The 19,268-nt window shown below is 40.4% G+C and overlaps 1 protein-coding gene across 2 annotated transcripts in view; it reads right to left on the minus strand.

The window, feature by feature from the left end:
• Nucleotides 1-19,268, minus strand: part of ANTXR2 (ANTXR cell adhesion molecule 2) — a 174,281-nt gene that overhangs the window by 86,530 nt on the left and 68,483 nt on the right. The window contains exons 11-12 of one of the 2 annotated variants that reach the window (XM_038400255.2): nucleotides 15,750-15,828; nucleotides 8,866-8,961 (exon numbers count right to left, since the gene is read on the minus strand). In XM_038400255.2, the coding sequence (XP_038256183.1) occupies nucleotides 8,866-8,961; nucleotides 15,750-15,828 (175 nt within the window). The remainder of the gene's footprint in view (nucleotides 1-8,865; nucleotides 8,962-15,749; nucleotides 15,829-19,268) is intronic. The other variant, XM_038400256.2, reaches the window with a different exon arrangement.

Here is a 19,268-nt window from a genome sequence, read left to right on the forward strand (position 1 = left end):
CTCATGCCATGCATTTGGAGAATTTCTGGCCCAGTGACAAGTGCAAAATACCTTCTGGAAACTCAAGATCAACTCTAGGCCTTTAAACTATCCACCCAAATTATTTCTGCAGCTTTCACATTTCAAATCTATAATTTGAAAATGGCTTTCCTCCATGGTGTTCAGTGTGGAATGCCTACAGTGTGGTGTTGCTACATTCACAAACATTCTTAAATTGTTATTGGAAAAATAATCCCTCCTGTTAAGGAGGTTTGTTTCTAATTTATAGCCATCCACGGGGTTTCTGGCACATAAATATTAACAATTTGTCAACAGAGTGGAAAACAGGAAAGCAAGCACATGCCAGGGGGTTTTCATGTTAGTAATAAAAGCCCTCTATTCGCTCTACATGAAGTGCTCCTAATCTTATTTTATCTTAGTCTTAGTCTTTAATTTAATATGCAATATAGCATAAAAAAATAAACTTACGCCACTTACACCCCTTCCACTTTCTTTCTGCTCTCTTACACACATGCATCGCATGAACTTCTGTGAGTTCCCCTGCTACTCACCTCAAAATCCCCAACAAGCCATTAAACAGAAAAAACACACCAATGTATTTATTAGATGATAGCAAAAATTAGAGTCAGAAACAGTTTTCTGCAAAACAGAAACAAGCTGGACTTAGCAGACTACAAGTGGGCTCGATCTGTGGCCAAGCTAACAGTAAAGAAATACTTTATCTATACAAACGGTCATGATTTTCTGTGCCTCAGTATTTTTCAGATATGAAAAAAGAAATACTCCACCTATACTAGGACTCATGATTGTTTTGTGCATTAGTACAATACAGATTTGATTAAAATATATAAAATGATGGCTACATAAAAAGCTGTTAAAATTACATTTGTACTGAAATACTAGTTATGTTATTTTCATAGAGGGATATCATTTTATCCCTATCCCTGCCATTAATTCCAGTACTTTAATTATCTTCACCAGTGCCTCTGAATATCAAGTAAATAAGTGGACTCATGGCCTCATATGTAGAAGAATTTTTTTTTAATCTTGATAAAAGTAACTTGCATGTCACCACTGACATCTCAGATAGTAATGCCACCAAAATAGTTCACTTCCAAATAAATGTGGGCATCACATATATGAATGAGATTAAAATTGTGATACAGCATGGCTAAAGGGCAGCAGGAAAGTGTTAGAAGGGAGCCTTATTCCCTGCAGAGGGAAGAAAGTTTGCTATAGATTAATTAAAGTGCCTGAAGCCAGTCACCTGATAACCCCCCCCCCCCTTCAATCAGACAAGGGGAGGAGTTGAAGCAGAGTGGAATGGTGCTGGAGCAGAGAGCAGTTTGGAGAGAAGCAGAGGAGAGTTTGGAGAAGTGCTGTGGTGGGCTAAGAAGACCAAGATTCTAGGTAAAGGGACACCTGGTTTGTGCAGAGTGAGGGCAAAGAAGCCCCACAAGCTGAAGGGCAGGAGAGGAAAGTAGCCCAGGGGAAGGAACTGCTAGTTCTAGTGGTTTACTGCTATCCCCAGGGCCCCTGGGCTGGGACCCAGAGTAGAGGTGGGCCCGGTCCCTCCCTCTCCACTCCCCCTCCCTCCCCTAGGACACTAGTGGGGCAGTTAATACCCCAGTTCAGGGGCAAGAAATGGTGCCCTGAACACTCTGCAAGAAGAGAAAGCGTGAGACCCACCATAGTAGTGCTGGCAATTTCCCACAAAATGAATATAGTTAGAAGTAAATGCATGGTATAACTGGAAACATATTACCAAATACTTCAGAATTAAAATATTAAACTGGTTTGTTAGTTCTTGTAACCTTCAACAGGTTGGAGAACAAATTAAGGATTTTCAACAGAAGGATGTTTGTTTGGTGATTGCAAAAGTGTGTCAGAACATGATTTTTCCTCCTATACTTGTTAACTTGAGGGTGAATAAATAATGCTTCTGTCGTGCATTCCAACACCGGATCTCGGAGCACTTTACAAACACTGACTAGTTAATCCATATAACATCCCTGTGAGGTGGATCAGAACCATTATGCCCACTTTATAGATGGGGAAACTTGAAGCAGAGGGGTTATGGACAAGATTTGCAAAGGTATTTAGGCATGTGAAGTTGTGCATAGGAACTGAGAAGCACTGAAGTTTATCCAAAGATCAACACCAAAAAGATTCTCTCAATATTATAAAACTCACATTATCTTGTTTCAACTCCCATCCCATTTTCCTTCTACTTTCTTTATCTATTACCTTAAATTTCTCTATTTGTCTGATGTACATTAAGCTTTTCAGAGCTGAGGCCTTTCTAATGTCAGTAAAATGCCATAAAAAATTATGGCCCTATATAAATATTTATCAATAATAATTCATAACTCTTACACCCTTGAGACTCTCCTAAGCCGAGGCAACTAAGTGTGCCAAAATATGTAGTAGTTTTATGATGTGGGCTAATGCTCATTAGGGCCAAATGCCTATTAATTTCAATAGGACCAAGATTTGAACAAAAAAAAAAATCTAATCCAAAACCTATTAAGGGTCTGAACTTAAACCCCACTGAAATCAAGGAAAAGACTCATGACCACTTCAATGGGCTTTGTAAACCTGTGAGTCAGTGGGAGCCTTTCCACTGACCTATTGGACATGGGATCAGGCCCTAAAATGGTGCTGCTAAACTCACTGGAGTTGTAGGATAAACTAGATTTAAAATTAGCTAATGCTTTAATTAGCCACAGTTACTAGCCGCTTCAAAAGATGAAACTTGTTTGAAAATGTACCCTGCCATTAAGTGACAAGGGTGTGAGAAAATAATCTGCTTTGAGTAGCAGATATTTGGCCCTGTTGACAGAAGTGGTATGAAAATGCTCCCATCCTTATGTTTCGACAGGCCACACACAGTGTCAGTACTTATTCCAATTTGATTTTTAAAGCAAAGTTCACTGGGAAGCCATTATTAAATGCAATTTAAAAAAAACAAACGGGAATTTAGGCAATTTTTGTAGTCAATTACTCAAATGCAGTATGAGAATTTGCAGGTATTAAAAGACATAATATTGCAAGATTGCCTGCATTTTTTCTTCATTCACATTAGTAAAATGAAGTCCCGACGGTTCTGAAGAACACTTCTCTGTCTTAACCTTATGTACAATTTGATTTGTCTCCAATTTTGTTTGGTTTGGTTTTATCATCAGGGAGGACTGCATCTCATTTACTTAGATACAAAGAATAAAGACTTGAGTTTGGAGGAGAGCCAATTTCTTTATTAATAAATAATAATAATAATAATAAAAAAAAGTTAGTGCTTCAGGCAACAGTCCTTTTAATCCACCCGTTAACACTTTTCAAATGTTCCAGTGATGTGGGCATTAGGAAATGTCAGCACTAGAGCCTGAAGCCAGTTTGATACAATCATCTGTTCTGATATTCAAGGAAGAGTGAGAGAACCGTCAACCGTGAACTCCCTTTTTAAAAAAAAAAAAAAAAAAAAAAAAAAAAAAGGCAGCAAAAAACCCTGGTACTGTACATAGACTGCAGATCACCTAACATTTTGAGAACTGAATCCTGCCAATGATTTAGCACAATACCTAAGTCATCTAAAACGTTGTTGTACACCAACTGTCTGCAGATAATAGAAGGCAGGAACTTCTGCAGTTCTCATTTGTTCTTGTTCAAAGTCTAACAACTTTATCCCTTTTTGTTTTGATTCTGGAGATACAACAGTTTTTAGGCTTGGGAGCTTTGCTGCTCTCCTCCTTGCTGTTCTGTCCCATGAAACTAAATACTTCCATCAGCAAGACAACCAGGTCTGTGGTTTTATCCACCCTTTCTCCAAAGTTTTTGGAGTGATCAATAGTCAAGGACATTTATGTCAAAGGCAGTAAGTAGTAGGCCACAAACTGGGATAATGAATAATATTAATATACTGGATGTGGAATAGAAAGAAGGAATAAGAGCATTTTATCATCATCTAATGATTTGCAGTGTTGTAGCTGCACTGGTACCAGGATATTACAGATACAAGATGGGTGAGGTAGCATCTTTAATTGGACCAACTTCTGTTGGTGAGAGACAAGCTTTCATGCTTACACAGAGCTCTTCTTCAGGTCTGGAAAACATATTCAGAATGTCACAATTAAATAAAAGGTGCATCAGATTGTTTAGCATAACTACTTGACACATATTTCAAAGACCATTCAAGAGTAAGTGTCCCATTAACACCTCTCTAGTCATGGCGGGGAAAGGGGAAGAAAAAGGGGGGGGGAAGCTGTGGGAGGGGGTTAAGTAGGTTATACGTTGTTATAATAACCTATACAGTAAAATGAACAGGAGTACTTGTGGCACCATAAAGTTGTTAGTCTCTAAGGTGCCACAAGTACTCCTGTTCTTTTTGCAGATACAGACTAACACGGCTGCTACTCTGAAATATATATCCAGTGTCTCCATTCAATCCCTGATTTTTGGTATCTAGCAAAGTTCAGAATTTAAGCTCCCAGGTTCATCTTTTGAAAGAATTGTGCAGGTTTTTGAGGATGGGGACTGAGAGGTCAGATACAGAGTGATTGCTTTATGAAAAGGGTTCACCCAGAGCTAATATGGTATTTTTGTCTTTTTCTATGACAGTTCAAGGGGGCACAATCGTAGTCCTCAACCATGATGACTATGTTCACAAGGCCAATAGACAAGTGTTTCATGCCACCCATTATAAAGAACTCAAAAAACACCCCACACCACAATTTACCCAGGAATTTAAGGATATCATCAAATTCTTCCTCAAACAAATCCAAAGAGAAACTCTACAACTTCATTCCCCACGAACTCAAAGATGTTCTACATGCTTCCCAAGGTATACAAACAAGGGAACCCAGGCAGACTCAACATATCTGTCCTATGGCACTCTTACTGAAGGAATATTGGGTCTCATAGGAAGCATCTTCAAACCACTCATGCAAAGGACCAGCTTTCTCCAAGACAATCAACTTCCGCCAGAATCTCTTCAAAATTAACAACCTCCCTCAGAACATAAGTTTTGCCACATGGAGGTCACTTCACTAAACACCAACATCCCTCATAGTGACAACATCGCTGTCGGCCTCAAATATTTACAAGACAATGGACAACCCACAGATATCCACCCAAAACACATTGCCAAACTCATCCTCACTCATAACAATTTTACATTCAATAACAAACACTTAGTCCAAACCATGAGAACAGCCACGGGTACTAGGATGGCTCCCCAATATGCTAACCTCTTCGTGGGCCACCTTGAAAAGGAATTTCTGGACAAATACACCACAAAACCAATGATATATCTGAGCTATATCAATGACATTTTCATCCTCTGAACAGGTATATTCCAGATATGCTCCAAACTCCATCAAAGATTTCCATTACAACTTCAATATAGAATACAGAAATAAAACTCCCTCCAACTGCACACCCCTAGTCATCCTCTACCATCCTACATTGGAATCCATGTGAGGTATCAAACTAAAACCCATACCGGATGGGGACTACATCCTGAAAGAAATCTTTCCTGAACCCCCTCTTCTGGGCTTCAAACAGTTCCCTTTCCCCAAACCTCTCCAAGCTCATTATCAGAAGCAAGCTCCCCACAGACCAGGGCACACCAACTCAGAGCTGCACCAGGCCATGCCAGAACAACAGATGCAAAACCTGTACACATCTCCAATGCTACGATGATCAACACACCTTTCAAGATACATGGATACTACACATGCCTGTTATGTGGCGTACCTCATCCAGTGCACTAAATGCCTCAATGACCACTTGTCATAAAAATAAAGGGAAGGGTAACCACTTTTCTGTATACAATGCTATAAAATCCCTCCTGGCCAGAGGCAAAACCCTTTCACCTGTAAAGGGTTAAGAAGCTAAGATAACCTCCCTGGCAGCTGACCAAAATAACCAATGAGGAGACAAGATACTTTCAAAGCTGGAGGGGGGGGGGGGGAAACAAAGGGTCTGTCTGTCTATGATTTTGCCTGGAACAGATCAGGAATGCAGTCTCAGAACTTCCGTTAGCTAGATTACTTACTAACTAGAAATGTGTTAGATTTCCTTTTGTTTCATGGCTGGTAAATAAGCTATGCTGGAGGGAATGTATATTCCTGCTTTTGTGTCTTTTTGTAACTTAAGGTTTTGCCTAGATGGATTTTCTATGTTTTGAATCTGATTACCCTGTAATGTATCTACCATCCTGATTTTACAGAGGTGATTCTTTTACCTTTTCTTTAATTAAAATTCTTCTTTTAAGAACCTGATTGATTTTTCATTGTTCTTAAGATCCAAGGGTTTGGGTCTGTGTTCACATGTACAAATTGGTGAGGATTATTATCTAGCCTTCCCCAGGAAAGGAGGTGTAGGGCTTGGGGGGATATTTTGGGGGAAGATGTCTCCAAGCGGGCTCTTTCCCTGTTCTTTGTTTAACACACTTGGTGGTGGCAGCATAGGGTTCAAGGACAAGGCAAAGTTTGTACCTTGGGGAAGTTTTTAACCTAAGCTGGTAAGAATAAGTTTAGGGGGTCTTTCATGCAGGTCCCCACATCTGTACCCTAGAGTTCAGAGTGGGGAAGGAACCTTAACACCACTATATAGGTGAAAACGACAATCACTACGTTTTTGTATGAACTTGCAGAGAAAAATGATGAAAGATGAAAATACCATATCACCTGTGGGTGAACACTTTTCATAAAGAGATCACTCTGTATCTGACCTCTTTCCTCATTCTCAAAGGAAACCTGTACAACATCTTCAAAAGATGAGCTTCGGAGCTCAGTAGGACTGAATAGTAACACAGGATTTATAGCTTATTACAACAATCTATAAGCCACTTAACCACCCCCCCAACACACACAGCTCCCCCCCACACCCCAAGAACTGAAGAGGTATTAATGGGACACCTCACCTTGAATGGCCCCTCAAAATATGCATTAACTACCTATGCTAAACTATCCATCTTGTGTTTAGCTGTGACACTTTGAATACATTTCCCATACCTGAAGAAGAGCTCTGTGCAAGCTTGAATGCTTGTCTTTCAGAACAGAAGTTGGGCCAATAAAAGATATTATGTCACCCGCCTTGTCTCTGTAATGTAAGGATATGGCTATCAAACCAAAAAACTATTGAAGTGTCAGTATTTGGTAAGAAGTTCACTGAGTATTCAGAACTCAGCACTATTGTAGCACTAGGCCCTAAAACCACACCCTGGTCGGACTGGCAGAGACCCTGGGGGTATTTCACCTTCCTCTGCAGCATGGGTCACTTGCAGCTTTAAACTAGTGTAAATGGTGAATTCTCTGTAACTTGAAGTCTTTAAACCATGATTTGAGGTTTTCAATAACTCAGCCAGAGGCTATGGTCTATTACAGGAGAGGAGTGGGTAGCTGAGGTCTGTGGCCCGCAATATGTAGAGGTCAGACTAGATGATCACACTGGTCTCTTCTGACCTTAACATCTATGAATCTAAAGAACATGACCCAAAGATATCCTTCCGGAGATGTCTTGGGACAATCCTGTGAAGACTGGGACAAGGAGGGATTTTTCCCATTAGAGAAGGAAACCACAGAACATGGGGGATCCGTAGAAGGCTGAGGCCCCGTACCTCCATGCCAATTTTGAGGCCCTCTCGTCCTCACAACCGGCTTCTGGTTAGCCGTGGGAATTACTGTATCCTCAGTGCTCCAGTAACAGCCTTGGAACATTTGAGAAGAGGAATGATATTTCACTGCCCCAACTCCCCTGTGACAAATCTGGGTAGACGGAATACAGTGCCAGGTTGGAAGAAATTGCCACCTCATCAAAATCCACCAACCTCAAACTCCTGCCAATAATGGGGGAGGAGGGGAATTGAAGCACCATTGTTGACTGCTGCTAGAAGGATAAAGAATGTTCATTATTCAGATAAAAAGAAAAAGGAGTACTTGTGGCACCTTAGAGACTAACAAATTTATTAGAGCATAAGCTTTCGTGAGCTACAGCTCACTTCATCGGATGCATTTTTTTCCACCAAATGCATCCGATGAAGTGAGCTGTAGCTCACGAAAGCTTATGCTCTAATAAATTTGTTAGTCTCTAAGGTGCCACAAGTACTCCTTTTCTTTCTGCGAATACAGACTAACACGGCTGCTACTCTGAAACCATTATTCAGATGAAAGTTGATGTAATATAGACAGAATGGCAATTTCATTTTTTGCAAGGGATTAATAAGAGAATAAAGGATTTGCAACTTCAGAGTCCATAATGGACTACAAATATCAATTTTAGTGCTAGTGCTTTCAAAATAGTCCTTTATTTCAGAAAAACATCTGCATGCCGTTATAGCCTGCAACTTTAAAATAGAGGAAAAGCTTTTATCAAAGATTTTACAGAAATATGGCACTTGGGTAAAAGCCAGATCGAGACCCGAATAATCCTATCCTGGTTCATCTATGCTTACATTTCTATCAGAGCAGCAAATGCTTTAAAGAAAACAAAAAGAAAAGGAGTACTTGTGGCACCTTAGAGACTAACAAATTTATTATAAATTTGTTAGTCTCTAAGGTGCCACAAGTGCTCCTTTTCTTTTTACAGATACAGACCAACATGGCTGCTACTCTGAAACCTGTCATTAAAGAACACAGTTACTTCACTCTTATTAGACTGACCTCTTCTGTGGCTTTCAATAGACCACTGATAAAGATACCCCAAATCTATGTCTGATGTACTTTATCCATTCTCTACAGCAACTGTGCTGCTCTACCACTTGCTTTCCAGAAACATCTATGAAAAAGAATCTATATTTCCCAACAAGAGTTTGGTGACAGTTATAGGTCATATGTCCGAATTAGCCATTTACGTTTTTTTACTTACCACTTTGCAACAAAGAGGCCAGAACCACCATAAAAGACCAATAGCCACCAAAAGTAACAGCACAAGAATGGCAATAAGGGCAGCTATGCCATTCGACTATGGAGAAACAAGAAGGGAAAAGACAGTCACTGGATGACGTTAACAATTTCTATCTCATTAATAAATGTTTTCCCTCTTCCTTTCCCCCCCACCCAACACAGTTACATATTGATTCACATACAGAGGATTCCTACTTGCTGGATCCTCTTTCTACAGATCTTACTCAGACAAAACTCTTTGAAGCCTACAGTATCAGGCCCGCTCTGGGCCAAATTCACCCCGAGTTAGCTCCTCTGACTTCTTGTATGTTTAGTTCCTTCCTCTTCTGTGAGCCGAGGAATGTACCTGGTAAACCAGGATACTTTTAAAAAGCTGTATGATAAAATGAATGATGTGTGTCGACTTCAAAACAGGGCAGAAGGGAGATTAAAAGGTAATGTATATGTTGCCCGGTTCCTTACATATTCTTGGTTTTGGAGAAACTCAGGTGCATAAGCTATTTTAAAGGACTGGATAGAGCATCAATATAGAATATGATAGGCCACAAAACTTTGAACTGTAAAACAAAGAACACTGAAACTGCATGTACCTGTGCCATTTTATGGACCTGTGTTCCAGACTACTGTGTGGCAATCACTGCACAAATCACACTTGGAAGATAATGGGCCTGATTCTCCTCTTACTTACTCCAATGTAAGTCAGGAGTAACTCCACAAAGTCAATGGAGTTATACTGATGTGAAACTGGCATAAGTGAGAGGAAAATCAGGCCTAATATGGAGGGGAAAAAAGTGTCACTGGCACAGGTACACCAAGCATCCAGTGACTAATGACTTTAAAGGATTACATTAAGAGCTGCCTAAGGAAAGCTGTTTGCCTGATCATCAATTCAGTCTGCAACCATTGATAGGAAAGAGAATAGGAAAGTAGAATCCCAGAAGGGGTGTATAGGTAGGGCCGTACCAAATTCACGGAAAATTTTGGTCAATTTCATGGTCATAGACTCTTAAAAATCATAAATTTAATGATTTTTGCTAGTTAAAACTGAAATTTCACAGTGTTGTATTTGTAGGGGTCCAGACCCAAAAAGGAGTTGTTGGGGGGTCGCAAGGTTATTCTAGAGGGGTTGCGGTACTGCTACCCTTAGTTCTGCGCTGGTGCTGGAGGAAGCGCTGCCTTCAGAGCTGGGCAGATGGAGAGCTGCGACTGCTGGCCGGGAGCCCAACTCTGAGGGCAGAGTTGCCGCCAGCAGCAACGAGGGTGGCATGGTATGGTATTGCCACCCTTACTTCTGCGCTGCTGCCTGCAGAGCTGGGCCCTCAGGCAGCAGCTGCCACTCTCCGGCCGCCCAGCTCTGAAGGCAGCAGCGCAGAAGTAAGGGTGGCATGGTATGGTATTGCCACCCTTACTTGTGCGCTTCTGCTGGAGTGGTGCTGCCTTCACAGCTGGGTGCCTGGCCAACAGCTGCTGCTCTCCAGGCAGCGCAGAAGCAAGGGTGGCAATACTGCAAACCCTCTAAAATAACCTTGCGATCCCCTTACAACTCCCTTTCGGGGCAGGATCCCCAATTTGAGAAATGCTGGTCTCCCCCATGAAATCTGTGTAGTATAGGGTAAAAGCACAGAAAAGACCAGATTTCACGGGGGGGGGGGGAGGGGGGGACCAGATTTCGTTGTCCGTGACATGTTTTTCATGGCCGTGAATTTGGTAGGGCCCTATATAGAGAGCTCCTATACCATGGTGTTTGGTATTCTAAAAATAAAGATTTCATTATAATCCTGAAGTCTGAATGTTCTTCTTGCCTTGCAGGGGAAAAAACATAAAAACTGCCAGACTGGATGTGACTGGTGGTCTATCAAGTTCAGTGTCATGTCTCTGACCATGGCAAATACCAGTTGCTGCAGAGGAAGATTCAAAGAAGCCTAGTGTAGACAGTTATGGGATAACTAGAAGTTTCCTCCTAACCCAAAGGGACAGGTGGAATTTTAAAGAGCCATAACTGTTGGTCCAGTAAAAGGTATTACCTCACCCATCTTGTCTCTCTCAATAGACAGATACTCCACTGAGACTTTTAAACTTAGACAGTCTCACAAGGTCTTACAAGTCACACAAAGTCACTGCTTTGGCTCATGCATGCTAGCAAAGATGGCCGAAGGCTAAATGGTGCCACTTGGGCATAGGTTAATTGTGCCATGAGGCTCTTAATGAGCCACACTCTCAGAGGCACAGAGAGGGATTATGCTTCGCCTCTATCAAGTTAACGGTCAGCCCTTTTGTCAATATGTTTTTTATGATGAGCATGAACGGTGACTCTCACAAAGGCTTAGACTGTACCTCTAACCTTATTTTTAAGGAAGAATGTGGAGAACAGAAGTGGCCCAGAGGCTAAAAGCCTCAAACCCACATCTTCTGCACGCTTTTCTAAACCCTGGTATACTGTGCTCCACAGCATGCTGATCTGGAACAACATTAAGGGGAAATCAGTGATATGTTGTGTGAATGAGACCTATTCACATTTCATATGGGGACCAAAAAAAAAAAAAGGCAAAGGATACAGCATGATTCTCCTCTCAAGCCAGAGTAAAGTAGGAGTTATATTGCAGTCAGTGAAGTTATTCTGGTGTCAATGACAAGGAGAATCAAGACCTACTCAAATGATGACTAATAATGTGTAAATGTTCAGTGATCATTTTAAGATGGTATCATAAGTAAATAATGTCCATGCCTCGCTGTAACACCTCTTTTGTTGGTTTTCTCTGCAGCAACTTCAGTTTGCTGTGGAAGGCTGCAACTTTTCACTCTCTTGTACCAGGTTAGCCATCAGCTGCCCTGCCATTAGAATTAGCTCAGTGTTCTAGCAGTGACCCATTTCTATGCAGTTGCCCATCTGCTACTATGGAAACAACAGTTCTCCTTGTACGGCCCTTCCTTCTCTGCACAACGCATGACATGAGGGTTTACAAAGAAAGAAGAAAAAAAAAAAAAAAGAAAGGATGTGGAGAAGTAGTGCTGAATTTCCTGTCAGTTCACTTCCGTAGTTATTCTGCTTCCTGCTACTTGAAACTTAACCACAGAGAAACAAAATGGGTTAAGATTTTGCCATGAACAGAGCAGAGGAATATCATGATTGAATATGATTTGTTTTGCATTGATGCTGTATTTTTTAAGTTTGTTTGCACTGTCAGCATGCAGATTTATATGTGGTCATGGTAAATTCATAGTTTCAGCATATTGTGGCCCACTCACCCTTCTGAAAGGATGAAGAAAAAGGGAAGAGTAGTATATCGGGTGTCATGACAGAGCATCCTTCTGTATCCTTATGTCATTAATTCAAGATGTTGCATCATCATCCATTGATACAACATCATGACATCAGGTGAAAATAGATGAATCCATTATAAGATTTGTAGCCTAAGTGTCTTAGATTTGGTGAGCTGCCTCAATTCTAGTGTCATTCAGACTCCCCACCCCAAATCATAAAACTTGAGTTGATGTTGACATCAACCCCCCAAAATTATCCATATTTGCAATTTTAAAAGGGTTGGGGAAAATAAGCTTGGCTTCTCCAGGTTCATTCCCTGTGAACAACAATCTGTTGTTGGAAAACCACACAAAATGATAGGTTAAAAAGTGGGGTCATTGGAAGTACAGAGTGACCAGGTTCCTGAGGAACTAGTCTATATTTTGCATGTCACGAATATTATTTATATTCCTTTTCTCTCCCTTTAACAAACACAAATGGCCAATTCTGCCCTTTGGGTGCTAACAACTCCTACCGATTTCAGTAGGAACTGGGCATGCCCACACACAATGAATACAGAATGCACGGTCTCGTTTTTTTACTGACCTGAAAGTAAAGCCACAGTATGGGCATGCTTTAGGGTTAGGGTCTTCCATAACTGGGCAAAAGTCTTGAGATTCCATCTATACAACCTCAGGCTTTATATCACCACTATGGACTCATCTACACTATAAACTGGAACCAAGTTGTAAGTGAGTCAGTGGACAATTGTATCCTAACTAGATCCTCTGATACAACTATATTTGCAGTGAAGGCAGGTCCCTAAAGGGTGGGGGAAATCATCCAAAGGCCTCAGAGCTGCCGCAGCAGACTGTAGTAAATAATATGTTTTAATACATTTCACATATAATAATGCATAGCTATAAGAAAACCATATCCACTGTACATATTGAAAACATACATTCCTTAACTGGCAAGTTAGGGAATGCTGAGAGGCAGCAAAGACACTGCCCAGAGGGGAAGGGAGATTTCCCTGGCTTTCCCCTCTACAAATAGCTCTCTGCCTGGGTCTAATCTTCAGCAGTTTCTGAAGTAGTTAGCAATACAGAAGCAATGGTGATGGAAAAGGAGGGAAGCTCTTTATAGACAGTCTACGTCGGGGTTGAGGAGAACCAGTTAATCATGCAATAGTGAAAAAGATGTTTTGTACATTATCTGGAAATTTAGCATAATACATATGGTAACATTCCTTTTGCACAGAATCATGCAAAGACTTAGTGTTGGCAGGTGTCCAGTTTTCAACCGAAAGTCCAGTCGAAAAGGAGACCTGGCAGTAACCGGTCAGCACAGCTGACCAGACACTAAAAGTCCAGTTACCAGAGTAACCGCGATCAGCCTCCCGGCTGAAAGGGCAGGAAGAGCAGCCTTTACTCAGCTGCCACAGCTGACGGACAAAACTGGCTGGCTCCCAGACCTGGCTCCAGCCTCTCCAGTGGAAAGGTAGGTACCAGCACTGCCACTGCTGGGCAGGGAGAAGGGGGGAGGATCCTGTTTGCCCCCCCACACACACACACACACCCCGCTCTGGAGACTGACCCCCACCCTGCACACAGTGCTTGCCCCTCCACCCATTACTGCTCTCTTACCGCCTCTCCCCATCACACAGACACACCATGCATCCCCCTCTGCCACTTAGTGCCCCCAGCACAGCATGCCCCATCAGTTCCAGTTAGTCCTCCCCCCACACCCCATCAATGCCAGTTACTGCTCCCTCCATACCCCCAACACCTCCTGAATGACACTTACTGCTCTCCCAAATCCTAGTGCCCCCCCACATCATTCCCCCTCAATGTGAGTTAGTGCCTCTACAATCCCAGAACCCCTCAATGCCAGTTGCTGCCCCCTGACACCTTTGGGCAAGGCTACTTTTTTTGCGAGTTATCAAGAGTGTGGATTAGTACATTTCTATTCAAACAATCGTCTCAGATGCTTATTTTAGTGACAATTTTAAAAATCAGTCTGATTTTAAAATAAAATAACTTTCTTAACCAGCCAAAAATCACTTGCCAGCTTTTCAAAGAACTATTTATACACCTAAAAAGACTTAAATTTCTACAAAACAAATCTTACTGTGCATAATATGCCAAAAGCCCTTCCCCAAAAGACCAAATTTAGAGATTCTAAAACAGAAACAAGATGATTAGGACCATGGAAAATTGGACGGCTAGCTAGCAGCAGCCTGGCAAATGGCTTGCTGCATTTTATAGCAGAATTACAAATGCTGTCAGGTTTGTTTGGCATTATCTTGGGATATGTTTTAGCAAGGCATTCTTGTTTATACAGCTGAAACTTTCCTTTTCTAAGTTTATAGAACATCTCATTCACCCTTGCCACAAGAAAAGACTCACATTTCTGTACCATTTGGTATCTAATAATTAATGCAAAAGAGGCAGGATAGGTTTTTAACCAAAGTATAAGAAGATTTTTAAACTTCGTTTTTTGATATTAGTGATGGTGGTACTTCTCCCTTAATGTAGATGCACTTAAACCTGTTTAACTCTCACTTAAATTAACTTAGTTTAATTTAGTAATTTATTAGTACATGCTAAACAAGGATTAAATGAGTTTCAGTGCATCTACATTAAGGAGTATCACCTATTTAACTATACAGACTTCAAATTAATTTAGTTAAGACTGTACCACTTTTCTAATATAGACAAGCCCTAAGTATTAGGACACAATTGCAAACAGATACCACGCTGAATCTGTTCATTAGGTTTGCTTCATTTGAGCATGCAATCCGTTTTCTCTTTTAAAAATAAAGTCCCTGAGAAGGTGCGTGTGGAAAGCCTACCTACAGAACAGGTGAGACATTTAATGAATGCTTCTAAGGCTAGAGGGTTTCTCTACATGATTTTTCTGTGGAGTTTTGTTGTAGAAAGGAATCAAGTATGAGAAAAATTTTCCAAAAGACAAGGAACACACACTTCTTTTAAACCTCTCGTGCTGTTCTAAGTCTCATGAATCAGCGCTAACTTGCTCCATCACACCAACTTCCTAGAATCCTAGGAGCGAGAAGAGGGCAGGGCCTCGAGGAGAAGAGCAAAGGCAGGAGGTGGGGCCTTGGGGGGAGACCGAGTGTCAGGTGGCATGGACTCATGGAAGAGGCAGAGCGGGGGCATGGCCTTGGGGAAGAGGCAAGGCAGGGGTGTCCAGTTTTCAGCAGTTAGAAAGTTGGCAACCCTATATAGATTGGAATGCTAACTAAATATAGTTGTCTGCCACCTTAATGGGCAATAATAAATAAGTCATTTCACATACTATAACTGCAGAAAAATCTGCCAAATACCAATCATTTCATTAAGCACATCCAATCAGCAAAGCTTGCTTGTGTGCACAAACAAATATGCATTTCACAACACTTCATGATTTAGAAGATATATGCATCTGTGCTTAGGTACGGTTTCACGACTATGCCTTTTCACACATTATTAATAGACTCTGCTCTGATTAAAGATTCTCCCACCCAAAAAGTTATGCAAGGATAAAACGGTAAGTCTCACAATTTCAACGTCTACATGAAATGCTGTCAGTCATTGACTTACACATTCCGAAGCAGTGATTGTTAATGAGCTGGAGATCAAAGATTGTCCTTCATTCAAACTCACCAAAACTTCTAGTGTCCTGGAAATTAAAAAAAGCCAAACAAATATACATGAATCACAGCATATATACATTAAGCAGGAATCTTGCATCAGTCAGGTTCCTTTAAAATAGAGCAGGAAGCGTGGTAAACCAGGAGAATGGGAGACAAGATGTGGACATCTCTAAAGCTAACATGTTGTATTACTGTTTATAGATAGTCCTGACCCCTTACAATTTGCCAGTATTTTTAGCCATTCAATTAGGATATAGATTTAGCTGTCTAACTCTAGTAACCAAAGTTTGGTAATTGGCACTTCATTTTTTGTGTCTCAGTTTACTCAACAGTAAAATGGACATATTTATAGTTAACTACCTCACAGGGGTTAATATTTGAAGACAAGTTTGATATCCTTGGTAAACAGATCTACCTAATTATAAAATATTAACTCATCTTGAATCATACTTTTTTAGGGTTTTACTGTTACAAATAATACTGTAAACCCTGTTCAATAAAAATATATCTAGCAATATGCAACCAGCAGGCTAACAATATTGGCTATTTATAAGTGGCCAAGACTTTCTATCAATAGCACACTGATATTCCAGTTATACAAATATTAAGTAGTTTACATTTTTCAAATTAATCCTAAAAGAAAATGATATATGGTGAATATTAAACAGAAAGGACTCAAACTGCTCTGTCTTTGTTTTATATGATTCAGAAAGCTCACAATATGCGTATACATTTTGAAATATAGATCTCCTTGAACTAAAATGATTAATCATTTATACTGCTCTTCATAGATTTTTTATTCTGGCACAAGCATTTTAGTCAATATTGAATTTGAAACTCTTAACTAATTTGTCTCAGCTGATTTCTGTTTCAGATTTTAGTAAAAAGGTAGTAAGTTGCTTTGACCACTCAATTTATTTTTTTAAAATGGTCTGTGGTCTTAAATGGTCTTAAATCCCCAATATCTTTCTTTATATTATGCATCACTCTAAATAGATGTGAGTGAAAAGTCTGGATAATTTTTTTTCGCATCCCCTTCCAATTTTCTGCACTTTCATAGAATATCAGGGTTGGATGGGACCTCAGGAAATCATTGAGTCCAACCCCCTGCTCAAAGCAGGACCAATCCCCAATTTTTGCCCCAGATCCCTAAATGGCTCCCTCAAGGATTGAATTCACAACCCTGGGTTTAGCAGGCCAATGCTCAAACCACCAAGCTATCCCTCCTCCCCTCCCTTTGCCCCTATACAATCACAATTCTAGACAAGTCTAGGGAAAAAAAACTACTGAAATACTCAATTCTTATACTATTTCTGATCCAAACCAGAGAAAACACTAGGAGTTTCATGGGAAAACCTATGAGGATTTCCAATCAGGATTTCAATATCACATATGAATTTGGTTAAGATTTGGATAAATGTATAGAGCCAAAACCCTGACTTATCAGTTAAGCATGCGATTACATTTAAGCACAAAGGTGAAATCCTGACTCTTCTGAAGTAAATAGCAAAATATCCATAGACTTCAGTGGGACAGGATATCACCCTAAGTGTTCTGATAAGTAGGCACATGCTTAAAGTTAAGCACTGGTTTAGTGTTTTGTTGAAACTGGCCCAAATTCCTGACAGGTGATCAGAGAAACTCCAGATGTTTATCTGAATTACCCTCCCTGAACCTTTTGAAGTTTGCCCATCCTAAATGCCAGCTATGACATTAAAATACAAAGCCAAATTTTGCTCTCCACTACGCTGATCCAAGCCCACTTGAAGTTAATGTGCGTCTTTCTGTTGACTTCAGTGACTTAGATCAGGTCCTTTTACAGCCTTGTAACCCTAGTGGGGTTGCACAGATGTAACTGAGAGCAGAATTCAACCTATAAGTGCTCATGTGTATCCTTACCACAGGGAAGCCCTTTCTGACTTGTGAATTTTTAACTGAGCACAAATGCCAAGAGAAAAGATTATCTGTCCATAACACCGTGTTTCATTTTTTTCCCTTTTGCTTTGTTGGCCCATTTAAAGCACTAGTTACACAGAGACATGTGCTATAAAACATACAGATTCCAGGCCAGATTTTGCTTATTTACACACCCATGAAACAGCTTTAATTTCTGTTATGTTTCATGAGTGTAACAGACAATTTGCCTCTTCAACATTTACTGAACTTTTTGGTAGTAGTAATTAAAATAAATTACTAATTCATGAATGCTTTTCCCTTTTACAGTGTATACCATCCGTTAGTCTCAAAGCATTTCCCAAGCATTAATGAAGTAAATCTCACAATGCCCTAAACTCTAATCAGAGCTGTGGTGGGTGACCTTGGGTGAGCCATTTCACCTTTCAGCATCAATAAAACAGGGATAACAACATTTACCATACCTACCTCACCGGAGAGGTTGTGCAGATTAATTAGTTCATTTTTGTACAGCATTTTGGTTACATACAGCACTATATAAGTACTGTTAGTCTTACTATTTGGAGCGGGGGGGGGGGAATGAGTGCATCTTAATTTATTTTGGCATGTCAGCTGAGGGTCTAGTGACAGTGTTTATCAATGACAAAATTTTAATAAGAGAGAACCCAATCAACCTAACTCAGGATCAGAGGCCAGTCAGCAGAGATCAAGTCAACATCCCCAGTCTTCATGAGTGAGTCCATCTGTTTCACTCATCACCCTAAGATGGACTTTGGCTTCTTACACAGACATTTACAAAACTATGGGGACTTCTATTGAAATGAGATGGTGGCCGACTTCTGACTAGCTAAGACATTGGGCTATAATATTATGAGGTGAAATTGATGCCCATATTAATGTTTGAAGTATTCACGGTCTATTTCAAATAGTGACATATCTAAATGAGAAGTATATGCCTGTTGTGAAATTTTGATTGGTTGGTTTTTAAATATAATAGACATCCACAACAGAATAGAATGGGTCCAGGAATCTTCAAGTAGTCAAGCTATTGCACTGGTTTAATACTCTATAAAGGCGACATCCTGGCTCCACTGAAATCATTAACAAAACTTCCATTGACTTCACTGGGGCCAGGGATTCACCTACAGATCAGAGACACTATAGCAGCAGTTCTCAAACTGTGATGCATGAACCAGTAGAGCCACACATAGGAGATATGTAGGTTGGTTTAAAAGTATAGCAACACAATGAAGCATTAGTATGCAACTACAATGATCAAAGTTCCAAAGATGGTCCTCCACATGCTTCTGAGTTTTAAATACAACATGCTAGGATTTTGTTTGAGAACCTGCGCTATAATATACCCACTAAATATTTTTTTTAATCTTCAGGGACATCAGAAATTTGTTTAAGTTACATTTTTAGAGCTCTCAACTCTTTGTTTACTATTTTAAGACAAATCCTGCAGTCCTTTCGTGGGCAAAATTCCCACTGAGATCAACAGGAGTTTTGACTGAGCAAGGATTGAGAACTCCTGGATTTGGCAAGTGGA

This window comes from Dermochelys coriacea, chromosome 4 (assembly GCF_009764565.3).
Source record: "Dermochelys coriacea isolate rDerCor1 chromosome 4, rDerCor1.pri.v4, whole genome shotgun sequence".
NCBI classification, from domain to species: domain Eukaryota; kingdom Metazoa; phylum Chordata; order Testudines; family Dermochelyidae; genus Dermochelys; species Dermochelys coriacea.